The sequence below is a fragment of the Ixodes scapularis genome, unplaced genomic scaffold, assembly GCF_016920785.2.
Source record: "Ixodes scapularis isolate PalLabHiFi unplaced genomic scaffold, ASM1692078v2 PGA_scaffold0__279_contigs__length_252992795, whole genome shotgun sequence".
NCBI classification, from domain to species: domain Eukaryota; kingdom Metazoa; phylum Arthropoda; class Arachnida; order Ixodida; family Ixodidae; genus Ixodes; species Ixodes scapularis.
The window spans coordinates 248,212,881-248,230,957 of NW_024609835.1; the positions used below are offsets into that span (position 1 = coordinate 248,212,881).

The 18,077-nt window shown below is 44.8% G+C and overlaps 1 protein-coding gene across 3 annotated transcripts; it reads right to left on the bottom strand.

Annotated features, from left to right (window-relative positions):
* Positions 1-6,849: 6,849 nt before the first annotated feature.
* On the bottom strand, positions 6,850-10,501 carry LOC115319119 (THAP domain-containing protein 1). 3 transcript variants are annotated; one of them, XM_040208338.3, is made up of 8 exons: positions 10,353-10,501; positions 9,433-9,616; positions 7,750-7,800; positions 7,620-7,667; positions 7,506-7,562; positions 7,389-7,436; positions 7,271-7,331; positions 6,850-6,989 (listed from the first exon to the last, which is right to left on the bottom strand). In XM_040208338.3, the coding sequence occupies exons 1-8, from the start codon at positions 10,418-10,420 to the stop codon at positions 6,931-6,933; spliced, it is 576 nt and encodes a 191-aa protein (XP_040064272.1). In that variant the 5' UTR covers positions 10,421-10,501; the 3' UTR covers positions 6,850-6,930. The 3 variants fall into 3 exon arrangements, with proteins under 3 accessions (XP_040064272.1, XP_040064273.1, XP_040064274.1); XM_040208339.3 differs by lacking the exon at positions 7,271-7,331 and having other exon boundaries at positions 6,850-6,987; positions 10,353-10,494; XM_040208340.3 differs by lacking the exon at positions 7,271-7,331 and having other exon boundaries at positions 6,850-6,987; positions 7,332-7,436; positions 10,353-10,488.
* Between the last annotated feature and the right edge of the window lie 7,576 nt (positions 10,502-18,077).

The following is an 18,077-nucleotide window of genomic DNA, read 5'->3' on the forward strand; positions in this document are numbered from 1 at the left end:
ACAGTGATAAAATTCTGTTTTAGTTTGCTGCAGCCATTGCTGGGGTGGCACTACTGCAAGGTCTGACCCATCTTCAAATTGATTGTTGCTGCACAAGGTGGGATTGTGCAGAGGTCTGCCCGAGCATAATCTCGGTGGCTTCCTGTATTCAATATGGCTCACCTTGCAGAATATAGATTTCGTTGGATGATGGCTCCCTCCAATACATACCGGAGCAAAGACATCCTCGCGTTTAACCGTTTTGGAGTTTGTTGTAGTGTGGACTAGGCCCAGGGCTCGTCCACTTGTCGCTACTGTGGTAATTTCGGAGTATTTTGATACGCATCATTAACCTGCATGCTGCAGGAACCCCTGTAAAGTTGGCTCCATGGACCACGAACATATTTGGGCTGCAGCAGTTTAAGTAAACTAGACTACTCTGCCGTCCCCTAGCCAACGAGACATCCTAAATAAAGCTTTTGGTGTCTGTAGTTGTGCAAGTGCCCAGTTGTGTGGGGACTTCGGATCCACCATTTACTTTGGCTTTGCAGAATCCGCTGCCAGCATTAGACTTCTGTGGTGACTGTCGAGGTGCCCACCAAGATCACCACTAGGTATGTAGGCTGGCCCGTGCACTGCATCCAGCAAAAGTAGCTCTAAGGTTCATGTACAGTCGCCATTTTGTGCCATGGAAAGATGGAGTTGTCATGAGTTACCAACCACTTTCGAGTGTTTTGGTCATCTTTGTATCCCTTGTTCACTAGTTGGGAAGGCATGTACCAGGGTTGCACAGGTCCCTGGCTTCAAAGAAGCAGCGGTATTTTGGGCTCTATAGACTCTTATTGAAGAGAAACAATGAGCAAAAAAGAACTTTCGTGGAGAAATTATGGAACTGTCGTAAGCTGCTTTAAAAACCCTGTTTTTGTAATATACAAACTCTGCGTAGCATGCCACCTTCTGCAAAGGTGGACTTTGCTGTTGGGGAAGGAAATGTCTGGTGAGGGCTGTGATGTTTGCTCTGCTGAATATGTGCCCTTTGTGCAGCCTCGGGCCCAGGCAGGGGCTGGAACCCCCTGCCAAGTGCGGCATCCGAACCTTGGTCATCTCTTTGGTTGTCTTCTCCTCCAGATTCAGGAGCCTCTGGAGAGTTCTGACATGCAGTAAAGGCTTTTGGCTCACGTGTGGGTGGTTTGTCCTGCTTGGCATTGAGCTACTGTGTTTTGGGAAGTGGCTGTGGTTGAAAGGTGTTGCAGCGCGTCTGGGGGGGAGTATTTTTTGAATGTGCATTTTTCTTAACTTTCGCTGTGCCCTGAAGGTGATTAACAGGCAGACGTTAGCTTTAAATTTAGATTTCTTGTGCCTCCTATGAAAGATTGGTTTATGAGGTGATGCTGCAACATAGTCCACATCTAGGTTGGCAAACGAGGGCTGGAATTGTTTCCGTACCCTCTTAAAGGGGCCACTAAGAATTGCTTCCCAATGGAAGTCTGCAGATAAATAATGAACGGTTCATTTCCTCAAGTCTGACAATACATGGCTAACGTTAATCATAGACACGCGCCGAGATTGGCAAAGTAGAAAACATGCAGAACACACTTGATCAGCGCAGTCATTGGGCACGTGCCCCTACCTGAATGTCTACCGAGGCATTTATTGTTGAGAGCGCAAGTCTACTGCTCGCCGAGTTCTTGCATTCAATCTGTGAGGTGCACTCTACTCGTCTGATGGGTGGTTTTGATCCTACAAATTTGCGGCGGCAAACTTTGCAAGGGCGAGGCTCCCCACTGTCCGTGCGGTTCTTTTCGTCCCTTGTCCCTATCCCCGGTTTTGGGTTTACGCTGCTCAAATGGCCCCCTTTTATGCTCACAATTTCATAGCGAAAAGCTTCTGTGAAGTGAATATTTAAACCCAATATTCCATTGCTCCCACCTCTTCTCCCCTGTGAGGGAGCCGCCAAGTTTCCTCTGGTCTATCCTAATGATTCATTCGGGGCTGGGGTTAAAACTCCCAATTTCTCCTTGTCCCTCATGTCCCCCAGCTGTGCTAGTAGGGGCCCAGCAAGGACACTTTTTACCAATTTTTAATTTGCACCGAACCTGAACGTAATATTGTAATGAAACTTTTTTTTTCTCGAATTTCACTTTATTTGAAAAGTTGTAGGCAAATTAGAATTGCAAAAACAAGCAAAAAAATAACCTTCATGGTGTCCTTGGTTGCCTGAGTGGCCGTGAACTACTGAAGAGGGGTAGTGAGCTTGGCGAGCGGCCGCAGCTGCTGCACTTATGTCACGGCTCGAGAGGGCGCCACTAAAGCATGCTCCGGCAAGGCTGTATGAAGCGGGCAGTCTGAGCCAACGTTACTGGAGCAAGCTCAGTTTCACTGCAAACGTGGGCTCGGTGGCGGTTATGAGAACTAGCAGCGCTGCGGTCGAGTCTTGCTTCCGGATTGTCTAGCCGGCCAAGCTTGAGCTCTGGTGAGTTGGCAATTCATACCAGCACTTCACGGCACAAGGAAACAGATTTAACAAAAATAAATTTCAAACACTCGGAAGAGAGAACGCTCGCAATGCACTGACTGACCTCTGTGGTGTATTGCACTTCATTCTTCACCTTTTTTGCTTTTTGCTATTATACACATGGAAGCTCTCAAGGCAGCGGTAGCAGACAACGCGCAAGACAGGAAAGCATGATCCGACTGTAGCGCCGCTAGTTCTCATGATTGCCACCTGAGCTACTCGCCTCTGCAGACGAGAATAAGGAGTGGCGAAACAGCTTGCTCCAGTAACGTTGGTCAGGGCAGCTCGCTTTGCATTTGCTGCGCGATTAAACACTAATTCGGCATGACACTTTACTGGCCACAAACAACAGCCGACACAGGGTATAGATAGTTTGGAACGAGAGCCACTTCACACTGCCATACCATCAAAAGGCCAAGCCGCAAGCCAAAGCTCCTCGCCGAAGGCCGCTGGGATCCGCGAGGATCCTCCAGTCCATACGACCGCAGCGCCGCCACATACATCTGGGACCTTTCTGTGCTCGCCGCTCGTCGGTGCCTGATACCATAGAGTTATAATGTACGCTAGAGGTTCAACTGGCGCTAGTGTCTATGCGACTTCCGTGACGCAAATTGAAGCAGACAGCAACCAGTCTACTTTTGCGGTGCTCCTGTGCATTCCTATGGGAAAACGCGCATGCATTTTTCCTCTTCGCCGGAAAATAACACGGACCACTTTGGTTATTTAGGTCGTACCGAATTGTATGAACCTTGATTAACACTGAAAGTGTAATTGCTTTAGTTAGCGCATTTTTCTTCATCAGTGAACGATGTTTAACTTTGCTACATTTCAGTCCCAAACGTGTGTTCCGCAGCAGGTGTGTAAAAACAAGCGACGATTCAAAGCAAAATTACAATCGAAACGAATATAGAGTGGGTTCAAGGCTCGCCAGCATTCCGGTGACGATTGTATATTGATAATATGCCAGTCCTGTCACTATATGAAAATGATCCCGTCGTGCATGAGCGGATAAAAACCTTCAAAACGTAGATAATAAAGTCCGTGGGCTATGAAAGGTGTCTCTTCGTATTGTTTTCTCTGCCGGGCAGCTTTTATCGCGCACTTGTTCTAAAAGATATCGAGCGCGCGGGTGATATTTTGAACGTAGAACAAGCAGCTTCGCTCAGGGCAGAAAGAATAAAGCGGTACTTACTTATTTAAAATCGGAGTAGATTACGTGGCCTTCAATTTATTTTGATCGTACATGCACTGCGAGTTACTGATCCAGTGTTACTGCGCAGTTCTTGCCGCCGCTCTTGATTTTCCACATGTCCTTTGTTCGTTTGACATGTATATCCCCCATGCTGTAAATCGCCGACGCCGTGTTCGCGCTAACAGTGTCCGACGGTGCACATAAATACACGTACGAAGCCGCTTTAGCGCAGTTTTTAATGCGATGAATTCGAAAGAAAAATGCCGTAACTGACCAATTATTCCGTCGGCCTGACTGAGAAATGTTTCAAGCTACCTAGCACGTACAAATTCTTTGGGATATTTGCTCTTATCACCGAGCGCAGGGAGAAAATGCACTCACTTTTTCCCATAGAAATGCATTACCGGAAGTCAGTTTTCGACTGGTTGCTGTCTGCTTCAATTTGCGTCAGCACACTAGCGCCACTTGAACCTCTAGCGTACATTATAATACCTCTATGCCTGATACCACTACACCTTTCTAGTATGCAACGCCTTTTCCACTGCTTGGTGGCGGATATGTCAGCAGGTCATTTCTTGTTTCCATACTTTCTAAACTGCATGTTTTTTTTTTTCTGATCCAAAATGGTGAACAAAACCTGCTTTTATAAATAACTGAAATGATTCATGCCACTAATATTTTGTATTTCGACTAAAAAGAAGCTTTTAGCAGCTCTGACCAGTAGCAAGTTCAGGACAAAAGACATCGCAAATCGCGTGCTTTCGGCACCGTGGGACGCTCCTGTAGGTGGAGGAGGTTTCTGCGTCGTCCGGGTAAATATGACTGTATAAACAACTAACTACTAATTTGTTTGTTTTTGACGCACTGATATTTAGTTACTCTCTCCATGCCCGCTGGCTTGCCCAAACCCCAAGGGACATGGAAACCGCAGAAAAGGTAGACGCTTAAGTATGATTGCAGGGCCCCTTCAAGGTGTATTCACATGGGATGCTTTTTGGGGAGGGATGTGCGTAATGTCTGATGAACGGGGCTCCCTCCCCACTCGAGCATTCACATGAACAGTGGGGAGCTGAGAGGGACGTCGAGATCTAGCAGTTGCACTCTTGATCATTGCAGTCATTAGGTCGCTCTGACAAGAGTAGAAACATGGAGGTGTACATGAAACTTAAGTACACAATTATGGCAGCAGTACTGTTAGATCCATAGAATAACAAACTGCTTCCCTTTCAAAGAAAGATGCATTGCCTCCCGAGTCCTCTTCTAGGCGTCCTCAAGATCGTCCTGCAAGCCGTCCTAGACTGGCTTTCGCCTTCCTGCACCATAAGCACTCGTAAGAGTACTCATGTAATTTTTGCGCACATAGTATTTGGGTCGTCAAATTTGGCCCTATAAGTTACTGTGTTCTTAATCCCGTCCCTGCCCCAAATAGAAGAATCGGTTTTTTCTCGTGGAATGCTTTTGAATTATTGAGTGATCCTTCCTTCTTTATTTCTTGGTTTTGTGACCTATATATTGCTAAAGCTGACTTTCCTTGCATTTTCTCCTCCCATCTCTGCCTCCTTAACTGTCTTTCACTGAATGTTTGCTACCCCCCAATGTCCGTCTGCAGGAATTTTATCGTAAGCTTTCACATCCATTTGGTTCATTTTGTGTTGAGACTCCTGGTGTACAGCTATTTATAGATTTTATGCACCCACCACAAGTCCTTCATGTCTTGGTCTTTGGTCAAAATTAATTTTGCCCTTCTCCCAAACGGCCAGTCCATATTACCCTGCACTCCCTCGTTGGAAATGTTCCCATGTGCTCCTAGAGCCATCTTGCAGAGACTCCTTTGCCCTATCTCCCAGTCTCGCCTGAACTTCAAACCTCATGCACAAGACTGCTTTGCAAAAGGTCAATCCTGATACCATTCCTCCATACTCCCTGCACTACCTTATATCTCTTGAAGCACCATAGCACCTTGTTCGTAATGGCCGAATTCCCTTTACCTTTAGCAATTTGGTTTCTCATATTCTTCTAGGTATTTCTTTCCTTTGTTGATTCACACTCCCAGATGTGTGTGCTTGTCAACCTTATCCGTCCTCTTCCCGCACAGATTCCAATCAATTTCTGCAACTCGACCCAATTACCTGTTAAGAGTGTACAATGTCATCTGCATACTTTATGCCTGGCAATTTCTGCCTCACTATTTCCCCAATGTTGGTTTTCCCTTCTTTAATTGTGCAAAGTTGCCAACTTTGTGATGGAGTGGCATTTGACATTTTGCAGCAGGTCCTGTAACAGGCAAAACAGTCGCTTGAAAGAGTTGCTGATCCTTTTGGAGCAATGGCAACATCCGTTAGTCACAGTGTCACGCAGCTGCTGACCGCCTCGCTGTTGCCATGGTTACCATGCTGAGACACACTGTTGCCGGGTTTTCTGCAAGGGGTCTATTGTAGGGTGTCGCAAACTTTTGTCGAACCAGATTTTTTGGTCGAACTTTCGGGGTTCGACTGGGTCGAACCGGTTCGACGAACCTTCGAACTTTTCACCAGATTCGTCCGGTTCGACTTTGTGGACAGAGTGGCCAGACCTTGATACAAGCACGTCTAGGTTTGGAGAATTTCTTTTTTTATGTAAAGGGTTATTTTATTCTGTGAACAGCTGCAATTAAAAGAAACTAAATCTATTCACTGAAGAAGTTAATGACTTAAATTTTAGTACTGTATTGACTGAAATAGCCGATCAGCGCTGCACTTAATTCATCTTTTAGCCATTACCATCCAATCCGAAGCCAACTGGCCAGCCTGTCGCGCATGCGCACACGAGTCGAACCTCAATACAAGGTTCGACGAACTTTCCACTAAAAGTTCGAAAAAGTCGAACCTGGTCGAACTCGAACCGCGGCCGGTTCGCGACACCCCTAGTCTATTGTGGATATTTTTTATTATTTTCGATGAGGCACACAGAAGTGCTCATTAAAGGGCGTACAGAAGTGACTGTTTTGCCTTTGTCTGGTGAACTTGCCTTTTTTTTTTTGTGAATGTATGAACATGAATGAGTGTTAAGGAACTGTATCCTCATTCCCCCTTGCAATAATGCCTCTCAATGCTGCTTCATCATTGCACATAAGCAAGGAAATGAGTGAAAACATTGGATATAAACTGTTTGAATAAATTATTACTTTGGTTCGGTGAAGTCGATGTAATTTATTTCTTACATCTCAGTCTTGGCCTCTGGAACATCTTTGCACATCAATAGCTGCTTACCACTGGGATTCCTTGACTTGTTGAGGCACAAAGACACGGCATACCTCGGGTGCCTAAAATATGAAAGAAGCAATGGAAGGTTAATTGCAAATTACTCCAGATGCTGATAGCATGGTATGCAGATGATTAGAACATTGTTATTTTGCTCAGTATGTAGAAATGCAGTATAGTATATCTATACTTTGAAATATAAAAATGCAGTACAGTATATCTATACCTTGGAAACATTAATGACCTAGCTCAGATCTGGATAGTGAGCAGATTGTATTACTTTATCATAATACTTTGTATATATTAGCCTATTGTATGGATACATTGCTTGTCACTTGTATAGCACAAAGCTTTGCTCCATTGTGGCCTGGAGAAGGAACTGCACAGCCAGCGGGTGGGTGGGTACCTGTAAGGCTGCCTGTCAGTCGAGCTGCCCTAGATCAGCGCATGCCAAAGCAGTTACCTGGGGTCCCGCCTCCACAGGGGTGACCAGGTTTTGTGTGGTTCTCCCCTACAACAAACATACATAATGTGTATTACAGACAGAAATGCGCATTGAGGGATGAAGCTAGCTAGTCACCTCGAAGCCTTGCTCCACTGGGGCCTGCAACTGCACAGCCAGCAGGAGGGTGGTCTCCTATAAGGCTGTCTGTCAGTCGAGCTACCCTAGTTCAGCGTATGCCAAAGCAGTTACCTGGTGTCCCACCTCCACAGTGGTGACCAGGTTTTCTGTGGTTCTCCCCTACAACAAACATACATATTGTGTACAGCCTGACTTAGGGACATAACTGTACATTGAGGGCTGAACTAAATAAGCTAGTCACCTTGAAGCCTTGCTCCATTGGGCCCTGCACGGCCAGGGGTTGGGGGGGTTCCTGCAAGAATTCAATTGCACCTATGATAAGTAACCATCTGTGTCAATACTCGAGTGCTGAAATGATTGCTTTTAGGGGATTATCTGGAATTCTCATTTTTGGGGTTATCAAAAATTTCGGGGAGGGGGTGGGCGTTTGGGTTTATAACTCTGTGTACTTTGCACAGGAAATTCTGAGGAGTATTACACCCAACAATTGTGAGGTCTGTTAAGGGTGTTGTTGGGTGTATATGTATAACTATTTTGTTTGCTTTCGTGCGACTACGAAAATTCCTAGCAGTCTGCATAAACTCTTTTACATAAAAACACCACATGTATCGGTTTTCGAAGTTACTTTTTTAGTAAAATATCCATAGTTGACTATGCGGAGGGCAAGTTCGTCTGCTTCTTGCGCAGGGGGTAGCGGTGACGTCAGAACGCCGAGCCCTGCTTGGCTGATCGCGACCCCTATCTGAGCGTCGTCTGCGTCTGCCTTACCTTTCCTGCGACTTTCGAAAGTGCAGAGGCCAGACGCCAGGTTCACAAAACGATCTTACGCCAAAAATATGCATAAGACAAAACTTGAGAACAAATTTGTATTCATGAAAGTAAATTTTCGTAAGTTTTGCTTTTGCGCAGGTTACGACGAAATCCTACGACAGCTCCGAAGCTGTCTTACGCACTTCTTATAATCAAATCAGCATGGCCGACAGCGTCGCGGTCGCGACGACCAACGGACGTTTATTTTTCTACGTGCGCTTCTCACACGTCCCGACTTCAAGCAGCAAGAAAAAAGTGAAAAGTACTTGAAACGGATCACGACGAACAAGAACGCTGGATCCACAAATACCCGGGAAAAGCTCCAACGGCCACGATTCCACTGACAACGACCAAGCGAGTTCGGCAGATAGGCCTAGCAGGCACTCCGACTCGGCGACCGTCTGCCCATGACCGGCTGGTGTGCTGAATGGAATATGCCCGCTCGACCCTTGTGAATCCTTCCCATCTTATACTTTGATCGCTGACCTCAATTTTAGATTAAGAGGTCAATCTCTTCCTCTTGTCATCTCCTTGTTTTTCGAGGCAACGGTGACTCTCGTCGGCGAAAAAGCGGTGAATCTCCGACAGATGCAGGAAAGGTAAAGCAGCCATCGCTTTGACTAGCAGACGTAAAGCAGACGACGTTAACTGCGCCAACCTGCCGACGCCGTAAAAGAGTGAGGAGTCTCGCCGCACATGAAAGGAGGGAAAAAGTATTTGGGAGGGAACTTGCGGACGCTGACGCGCTCACTCTCGGTCTTAGCAAACAAAGCTCGGCGCCTCGGGACAATTCACCAGTGAGTCCTTTGACTTCCCTCCTTGATGCGCGTCTGCTAGTTGTTAGACAAAAATAACGTACCGCTCGAGTTATTTCGTTTGCCCTCTCTGAAAGGCGAAGTCGAGCTCGCTCGACATTCGAAAGTAGCAGAAAAAGTAAGACAGACGCAGACGACGTTGCAAAGGAGCAGACGACGCTCAGATAGGGGGTCGCGATCAGCCAATCAAGGCTCGGCGTTCTGACGTCACCGCTACTTCCTTTCTCATGCGCAGAAGACGAAAATGAGCCCACTTGCGAGGCGTATTATTTTGGTTCCTTTACGCACTGAATACATACCTTGTGCAAATGAAATGATGGAATTGCGTGTTTACATAAATGAGTGCGTCCTTTCAAGGTTTGCTCTAAGTTTTCAGGGTGGAAATGCTTGGAGCACACTCTGCCATCCTTTGAAGGCTCCCAGCCATCCTCTTTCCCTAGAGCCTTGACCCATTCTGCTCGAACTCGGGGATCTCTTGGAAAGCTGTAAATAGATTATTACTTATGCTAAACCAACTTTGTGAGATTTCATTTCCTCTATGCATTCTTAATATTTTGCTCATTAGGTCAGCTATGATGGAGGCTTAACTTCCGCAAACGTTCCCCTTCATTGTGCCTGTTTTACACCGTAGAAGTGGTACTTCGATCCAGGCAATAAGTAGGAATAACCACCAGCACTGCTCAATGACGTCACATATATACTACCTTGAAAAGAGAAAAAAATATATAACTTCGATGGCATTATCATTTTTCACAGTTACGGCCTGGTATTCTTCGAGCTAGCTCAGACCTCACTCCTTTCTAAATCAAATTAATCTGGGTATCATATCCCACGTGGATGTGGTTACCAAAATGAAATGCTATTCACTATGACAATAAATATTGAACCCAATTGTTTTCACAGCCATAAAAACTGGCAGACACATGGGAATATTTGTAGTATATGTATCCGGAAGATCGCCGAGCGGAAATAATTATTGCATGTAGCCTATGTTCAGACGAATATAGTCTACTTGAGGAAATTTGCAGTTTTTGATTGGACAAAACCAACTAGAAACTTTTAAATTCAATACACAGCATTTATCGGCGAGGGTACGCGCGCCTTGCCGATAAATAAATACAACGGTGAGCGCTTTACTGGCTTTACCGCGCGGGAAACCAGAAACCGCACGTTCGGTCTATCGCTCACTACAGCGCGAAATAGGAGAATGACAGCTTACCTGTGGTACGAGACCTTTTCCGTTGACAACGAACGTGAAGAACAGCATGTCACACAGCAGCTCGGCATAGCAAGCGCTCTAACAGCAAGTTCACAGCCGTGCTGGCCGTGCAGCGGAGCTCAGCTGGAGCAGCGCTCCTCCACCAACCCGCCGAACCCGCTACGATACCCGAAACTCCACCGGAGACCTCCCCCCCATACTCCACCCTCCACCCCCCCCCCCCCCCCCCCCCCCCCCCTTTCTTCATACTACATAACAACTGCGGCTCTCTGTACTGTGGTGTGTGTGTGTGTGTGTGGTAAAAGATTTTTTATATATTTTTTTTGTTCTTTTGACGCCATTAAAAAAAAAAAAAATCCAACATAATAAAACCAGGAGACGTCATTTTTTTTTTGTGTGTGTGTCTCTGTCTCTCTCTCTCTATTTCTTTCTTTCTTTTGTGGGGCACCCTGTACATATAATACTGGCAACCAGTAATCGCAACATTATTTGAGTCACGAACGTGGATGAAGACTACATGGTTGATGTTTGTTTTCCAGCATGTCTGCCTCATGCTGACATTTCATAATTTTTTAAGAGGCTGCAAGCATAGAGCTGTGGGATATCAGATTTGTATTGTGAATCGCATATGAATGTTTTTGCATGAATATTTTAATAAATCCCAGCTGAAAATTTTTGTTGAAAAGTTTTCTTAGTAGTGAAACGTTTCACAAGAAAAAGCCCTATAAGAAGATAAGTTGGGTTAAGCACAATGTAACATGGCAATAAGCGAAGCAACGACTACCTTATTTATTTGAATATGGCTCGAGGTTTCTTTTCTTTAGCTCTGTCCTTTAAATTTAGTGTTCAATCTACAGCCGTAACCAAAGAAGTCTGAGCTACAATAGTGATCAAGCTTTCCAAAACCTTCGAGCCATCTGAGATGCTCTTTTTGCACAGCAGCTTCTCCTGACCCATTGGTTCGAAGCAGTGAGATCTAATATACCTAAATACCTAATATACAAGGAACTCCAATACCTTAAAACAGTACAAGTGTGTTGCAAAGCGAATCGAATAGCAAAGTTTAGTTACAAGTGACTAGAAGTTCTGAATATTTATTTTTACTTGTCTGTTCATTTGTGCTTTATTGATATCCTAAAATATAACTAAGGCACCAAAACAAGTCTTTCTTTTTTGGAATGAAGATTCTTGATTTTCCAGATTGAGCTCAGTCCCCCCGTTTCTATTTTGATGACGAAGAAAAACCGAAACAAACAGTCTTTCACTTTGAGTTATTCTTTTTATGCCTTCACAAAATGCTACTCAACCAGAAATAATGGTCATAGTAATCAATATTTAAAATTGGAATAAATCTGTCGGGATGGAAGTCATATGTGTCTATACCGCATGCCCACGAATCTGGTGGAATGCCTTTAAAGTGACCGCGTAAATTGTCTTGGTAGTGTATCGCGCTATGATTTACCACAGTGGTGCCCAAAGGCGGTGAAAGAATCTCATCAAAACTTCAAAGCACAAGCTTGCACGAATGTAAGTAAAAAAAAAGCACAACCGATTTTTTCTACCTTGCACCCATTTTCTATCCACATATCCTCCGACTGGTGCGACAACAGACAGATGACGGCAGCGGCCGCGGCGTTCACATACCGCCCGATCACGCCAAAAGCAGACGACATGTTAGCTGACATTACTCGACGAACCATCGCTTTTATTTTGTGTCCAGTTAATTCGCTTTATTGGGAATGAAAAAGGAAATTGTACACTGACCGTTATAGCAGCGAAAAGGCGTGTGCCGTTTATGATTATAGAACAGTTTGCTTTTGTCACGATTGGGCGGTAAGACGACAAGGGGGCCACTGCCGCCACCCGTCGATCTTTGCACCAGTCGGAGGGTGCGTGGATAGCAGACGGGTGCCATAGGCAGGAAATATCAGTCATCGCTTCTTTACTTTTTATTCGGGTCAGTTTGTTCTTTGAAGTATCGAATAAATTGTAGTGCGATATACGTTAACGCGCTGATTTAGGCGGTCACTGTGAATGCTTTCCCCGGATTCGTGGGCACTCGGTAGTCACTGACAGGGCGAGAAGGGCAGGGGGTGCCTTTCAAACACTCGGCCTTTAGCGCACACTCTGCGCCCTCCGCCACGCCTTGGCTGCGAGCGTGTGCTCAAGGTGCACGAGACGCTGTCGTGGAAGGTAGGACGCTCGCACTGGGGCAAACTGAAGCTCCCCTCTGTTGTCCTCACCTTGTTGGGGACTACGTTCAACTCATTTATGAAAGTCCTTTGGCTGGTTGTTTGTCATTTCGCGACGCCTGGGCAGGGTTTTTGTAAAAGTTACTTCAAAAATGTATCTAAGATACAGTTACAGTTTCTCATATGAAAAGGTACCTAAGTCGGTACCTAGGTACTCGCTTAAAAATGTACCCAGGTACAGGTACAGTTACTTCAAAGATACTTTATTTACTTTCCCCTAATATGTCAGAATATACTGGAAGTGAAGCTTTTTATATAAGAATACAAACAAAAGCGAGTTTGATAAATGAACTTGATAGGTGTCAATGCAATGTCCACATCGGAGTTCAGTCCTCACGTGCCTTATCCACCCGCTCCAATTGGTTCGCCAAGGCCACAGCTTCCACTGTTTACCATGTCACCCCGAAACCGACGAAACTCGCTTGTTGACGTTCTTTCCTCGAGAACCGGTGCTGACGTCAACGGGCCCAGAAGACGTCGGCCGCATGACGAAACACATGAGTCAAGTGCATATGCGCCTAACCTTCCCGACGACAAGCAATAAGCTTCAAACTTCTTTTTTTTTTTTTTTCTGTCGTCAGTTGGAGGCAAGTTTCTTTTTTTTTTTTCCTTCGGAACGTTTTCAGTCTTGATAGCTGCAAAATTTGAGTCCGATTGATAGAGTGGAAATTGCATTATATATGCGACGTTACATTGCTTTACGATTGTAATTATATTTTATTTTCAATTGTATTTTATGTTGTACTCATGGCAAAAGAGAGCCACCACGAGGACATACAGGCAACAGACACTGCGCACATCTTTCAAGTTATCTCTTCACTTGCAAAGCTGTCAGAGGAACTTCAAACATGCAATAAAGTCGATTTCAGTTTGAGATGAACGAAGCAGATCTCTAGTTTCCCTAAACGGAATTCCGAAGCGATTCGACAAATTGGCGTCGCTAGAAGGGCATCGCTCATCCACTGTCCGCTCAAATGAACACTGAGCTCGCTAAAGTGTCCTTCTATGAAAAATCGTTCGCTAAAACGTCGTTCGATCAGGTCTACGTCCCAGGTCGTATCCAACTCAACGTTTATCACGGCACATGGTAGTGTGTTAATGCTTCAAGATATATAGTTTCTACCATTTTGACCAAGTGGATAGAAAAGTACCTGTAAAAAGTAACTTCACTTAGTTACAAGTTACTGGAAAATGCACTTAAGATACAGATACAGATACCAAGAAATGAAAACACCTAGGTTTGTACCTGAGGTACAACATAAGTGCCTAGATACCTATTTCCAGTTACTTGTATCTAGGTGCTTTACAACCCTGTGCCTGGGTAAGCATGGCTGCGAGGCTCGATGCCGATTGGTTAACAGGGGGGGTCGTGAGACCAGAGGGGTAGGCAAGGAGGAGCTCAACCACCTGTGCACACTGGGGGAGAGGAGCTCGAGAGTATGGAAGGCTCTGGAAGATCGCCAGGTTTATCAGCCCAATTAGTGGTAGTATCGCTTCATTCTATACACTGTTTCATGAATACTTGGCAAACTGTGGAGGCTGCAACCCGGCCCGGCCCCCCCCCCCCGCCCCCCCCCCGCGACCCGACAAGGGCACTGGAGCAAGGCATGTGATAACACTCCATGGTCAAGGTTGCCGGGGCCTCGTTACCGCCACAGCAACAAGTTTCCACGACAAAATGAAGTTCTGGGCTTCTTTCTCTTTTAACGGCAATTGACCTCGAGTGATTCTATGTACAGGGTGATTCAAGGAGAGGCCAGGCTCTTTAAATCGACTGCAAGCTATATATGTTTAAAAGTTAAAATTTTAGGCTGTGCGTGAAAAACAAAATACAGGTATTTTGTTTTTCATGATTGTTCATTATGACGAAACATGACAGATTTCCTGAATGAAAGACTATGTTAACAGTGATTTATGTATAATACGAGCTTCTTTGTGAGCTAAGAAAGCGGACATTTGTCAAAGTGTGCCATACGAGAAGGTTGTCTTGTCGGTTACGCACCAGGTGCAGGGTATACACGGCGTGCGGACTATAGCCCAGAAAATACACTACTAACATGCAATTACAAGCGAGATTTGACAGCATTGCCAAGTCGAGACAATGACGATGATGGCGCAAAGCTTTTGCAACATGGGCTGGTGTCAAGGGTACTAGATGACCAGAAATTAATACGGTGCTGGTGGTAAGGACAGTACTTGCGAGGTCATCGAAGCAAGAGTGGACAGCGCAAAGCTTTGGCACTATTGGGCTAATGCCGCAGGTACTAATTAACCAGATAGGAAAATGGTTATGCCGTAGTACAAAAATAAAATGGCACAAATGGCATCTCCCATTAAAATATACAAATAGATGAGTTATTTTCAGGCTCTACCCCCGATGGGCGCAAGGGCAAACATCAGGATGTAAATATTGCCCCTCATCAATTGTAATGCTTTTCTTACATTTACAGGGTGTTCCAAAGAAAAAGTTTACAAGGTTTTCTTCACTGCAAAATTTAAACAGGCATGACCGAGCGCTCAGTCTCCGCCAAAAGGTAGCGCTAGAGGTCTTAACTAGGTGCCAAGGTTTCCGCACAAACCGACATGTTATTCAAAAGTTGTAATTGATTTTCTGAAAATTTCAATAAGAAAATGGGGTCCATTTTTTCTCGTTTCCGGTTTCTGGCGCCGTAGAGCGCCATGTATTCGAGAGCTCTGTCGGCCGCCATGTTCCCATTGACATTTTTAGAAAATCACTGTCAAGTAAAATTTTGGTTTTGCGCTGAAACTTTGGCATCTGGTTTGGACCTTTAGCACTACCTTGGTGCGGAGAATGAGCGTTCAACAGTGCATAGTTTATTTTTGGAATAAAAAAAAATACTAATTTTTTTTTTTTTTTTTTGTGACACCCTGTATATTTAGAGCGTGCCCCCCAAAAATTTACAGCGTTTTGACTAGGGGTGTCGCGAACCGGCCCGAGGTTCGAGTTCAACCAGGTTCGACATTTTCGACCTTTTTGTGGAAGTTTCGACGAACCTTGTATTGAGGTTCGACTCGTGTGCGCATGCGCGACAGGCTGGCTTGTTGGCTTCGGATTGGACGGTAATGGCTAAGGGACGAATTAAGGGCACCGCTGATTGGTTATTTCAGTTAATACGGTACAAAAAAAATTAAGTTATTAACTTCTTCAGTGATTAGAATTGGTTTCTTTTAATTGCAACTGTTCATAAAATAAAATAACCCTTGGCATAAAAATAAATTCTCCAAAACTAGACAAGCTTGTATCAAGGTCTGGCCACACTGTCCGTCAAGTCGAACCGTCGAATCTCGCGAAAAGTTTCGAAGGTTCGTCAAACCGGTTCGACCCAGTCGAACCCCGAAGGTTCGACCTAAAAATCTGAAGCAATGGTGAGGGTGCAGGCTAGCTGGTGTAAATTTTAGCATAGTTGTAAACCCGAGACTGGGGATACGGACAAGGGACAAAACACAGAATTACACGGACTTCGTTCGTGTCGTTCTGTGTTTTGTCCCTTGTTTATATCCCCAGTCTCGGGTTTACAACTATGCTAAAAATCTGGTTCGACAAAAGTTCGCGACACCCCTAGTTTTGACTGACAATGTCCCGTATTACCATCGGCGATTATACAAACTCGTGAGCAAAGTTAGAAAAGGTGGCACTCGTAAGTAGTACTACAAAGTCTTTCTCGACCAGACATAAAATTCAGGAACTTGATATATTTCTTTCTTTTTAAATAATAAGCTTTGCAAACGTTTTAGACTGTGTGTTTGGATGAATCGACTCGCAGCTACATATCTTTAGAGAAAAAACAAATGCCAAAAAAGAAAAATATCAGTCTCGAAAATGTGCAGCCGTCTGCGATTGCAGGGTGGTTTAACGAAACACCTTTTCACTTCCGGCAAGCCTTGTTCCGCCACGCTGATGAATGGCGTCTGCCACTTTCCCTGCTACTTTGTGTGGAAATGCTTAGTTACTGGGGCAGTTTTTGGTGTCTGTGAAACGTATGAACGTGGCGAGCGGCTCCATTGACAACGGTATTCGTTAGATACGGCCGGGGTTGTGTTTGGGCCACGTAAACCCACTTTTTTCTTTTCCGAATCATTCCGGCGGCCAAAGGACCGACCTCTCGATCGCCGGCTTCCCTTATTAAGTACTAATGAAGACTGCTATACATAGAATACCAGCCAACGCTCTTTTATGCTGCCGACTCCTCCGACTGTTGTACAGGTGTGTATTATTCGTGCACACCTGTACAATTATTTTTGTTTTGATTTTCTCTTGTTATAGTTCTACCTTATTCTCATTCTGAAGAAAAAATAACAAAAAAATAAGATGAAGGGGAAACAAAACCCGGTATAATTGTATATAGCTATGATATTTCCATTATAATTGTATTCCTATGATATTTCCACCTTTGAAAAAAAGAAAGGGCTATCCGTCACTTAAATGATTTCAATATAGAGAGGACACCCATTTGGTAAATTAATGAAAAAAATGAAGGAAAACATTTAAATTTTACAGAAACAAAGTCAAGAACAAGGCTTAACATCCTGTTCTCATCTTGAAACTCTCCTGTTCGACAACTCCAGGTAATAGCACTAAAAAAAAAAATACATTAACAAAAAAAAAATTACCCTCTATGTTTTAAAAAGAAAAAGCACAAACATGAATAAAGGTTGCTGATCAGGCCCCCTCCCTTAGCCAGGGTACTGCTTTAACCATCTAGTTTTCTTCTCCCCTTGAATTAGTTTTTATTTCTCAAAAATAAAATTTGGTTAACTTGCCACCCAATTCTTTTCTTTATAATCAGCTTTAAATCTGTTGTGCCTTTTCGGGCAGTACCTACAGAGGTATATTATTTTATAGTTATTTTTCTTCCTCGCCCCAATTTATGGTGCAGTTGACCACGAAGCAAAAGAACTCTAGCGGGCTGGAAAACACACTCTCCGCACGTTGAATAACGTGGGGTAAAAGTTCATCAACGTGGAGTCTGGCAAGATTTTAAACCGGAAGTACGTCGCGTGAAAGCGCCCCATGGTGTGCGGCCAAGACAGCCCGCAGCAGTCTCGGGCCTAAAAGCAAGATCAGAGGTAGGGCTTGAAGCCGTGCACGAGGTGGTAGGCACTGAAGCAGCCCCTGTTGATGCAGAGGACGGCCCCGCACTTGCTGCACTGGTGCACCGAGCGCCTCTGCCGCTTCATCTTTTTTTTTTGTGTATATTAAAGGGATACTGAATCAACGCTTAAAATACACCTCTCATGTTGAGAAACAAGTTAAACACGATCAACTCTATCTGTTAATGACAATTGCACGCTTGTATTTTGAACGGACGGCTACATTTTTCGTTTCAAAGGGCCGATTCCAGTGAGCACTCGAAGATAAGCTTTCGGAGAGCGCGACGAATCGCGGGAGATGCGACGTCAACTGGCCCAGCACGGGCAAAGCTGCTTGGGGGCTGGCGTGGTTACGAGCTCC

What these genes read in the sequence shown, in the direction of transcription:
- LOC115319119 (XM_040208338.3), bottom strand. Translation starts at nt 10,420, where the DNA reads ATGCCGAGCTGCTGTGTGACATGCTGTTCTTCACGTTCGTTGTCAACG. An exon ending in GAAAAGGTCTCGTACCACAG is followed by an intron (nt 9,617 to 10,352) that starts GTAAGCTGTCAT and finishes ATCTATTTACAG; the next exon opens with CTTTCCAAGAGATCCCCGAG. An exon ending in CAGTGGAGCAAGGCTTCGAG is followed by an intron (nt 7,437 to 7,505) that starts GTGACTAGCTAG and finishes TGTTTGTTGTAG; the next exon opens with GGGAGAACCACACAAAACCT.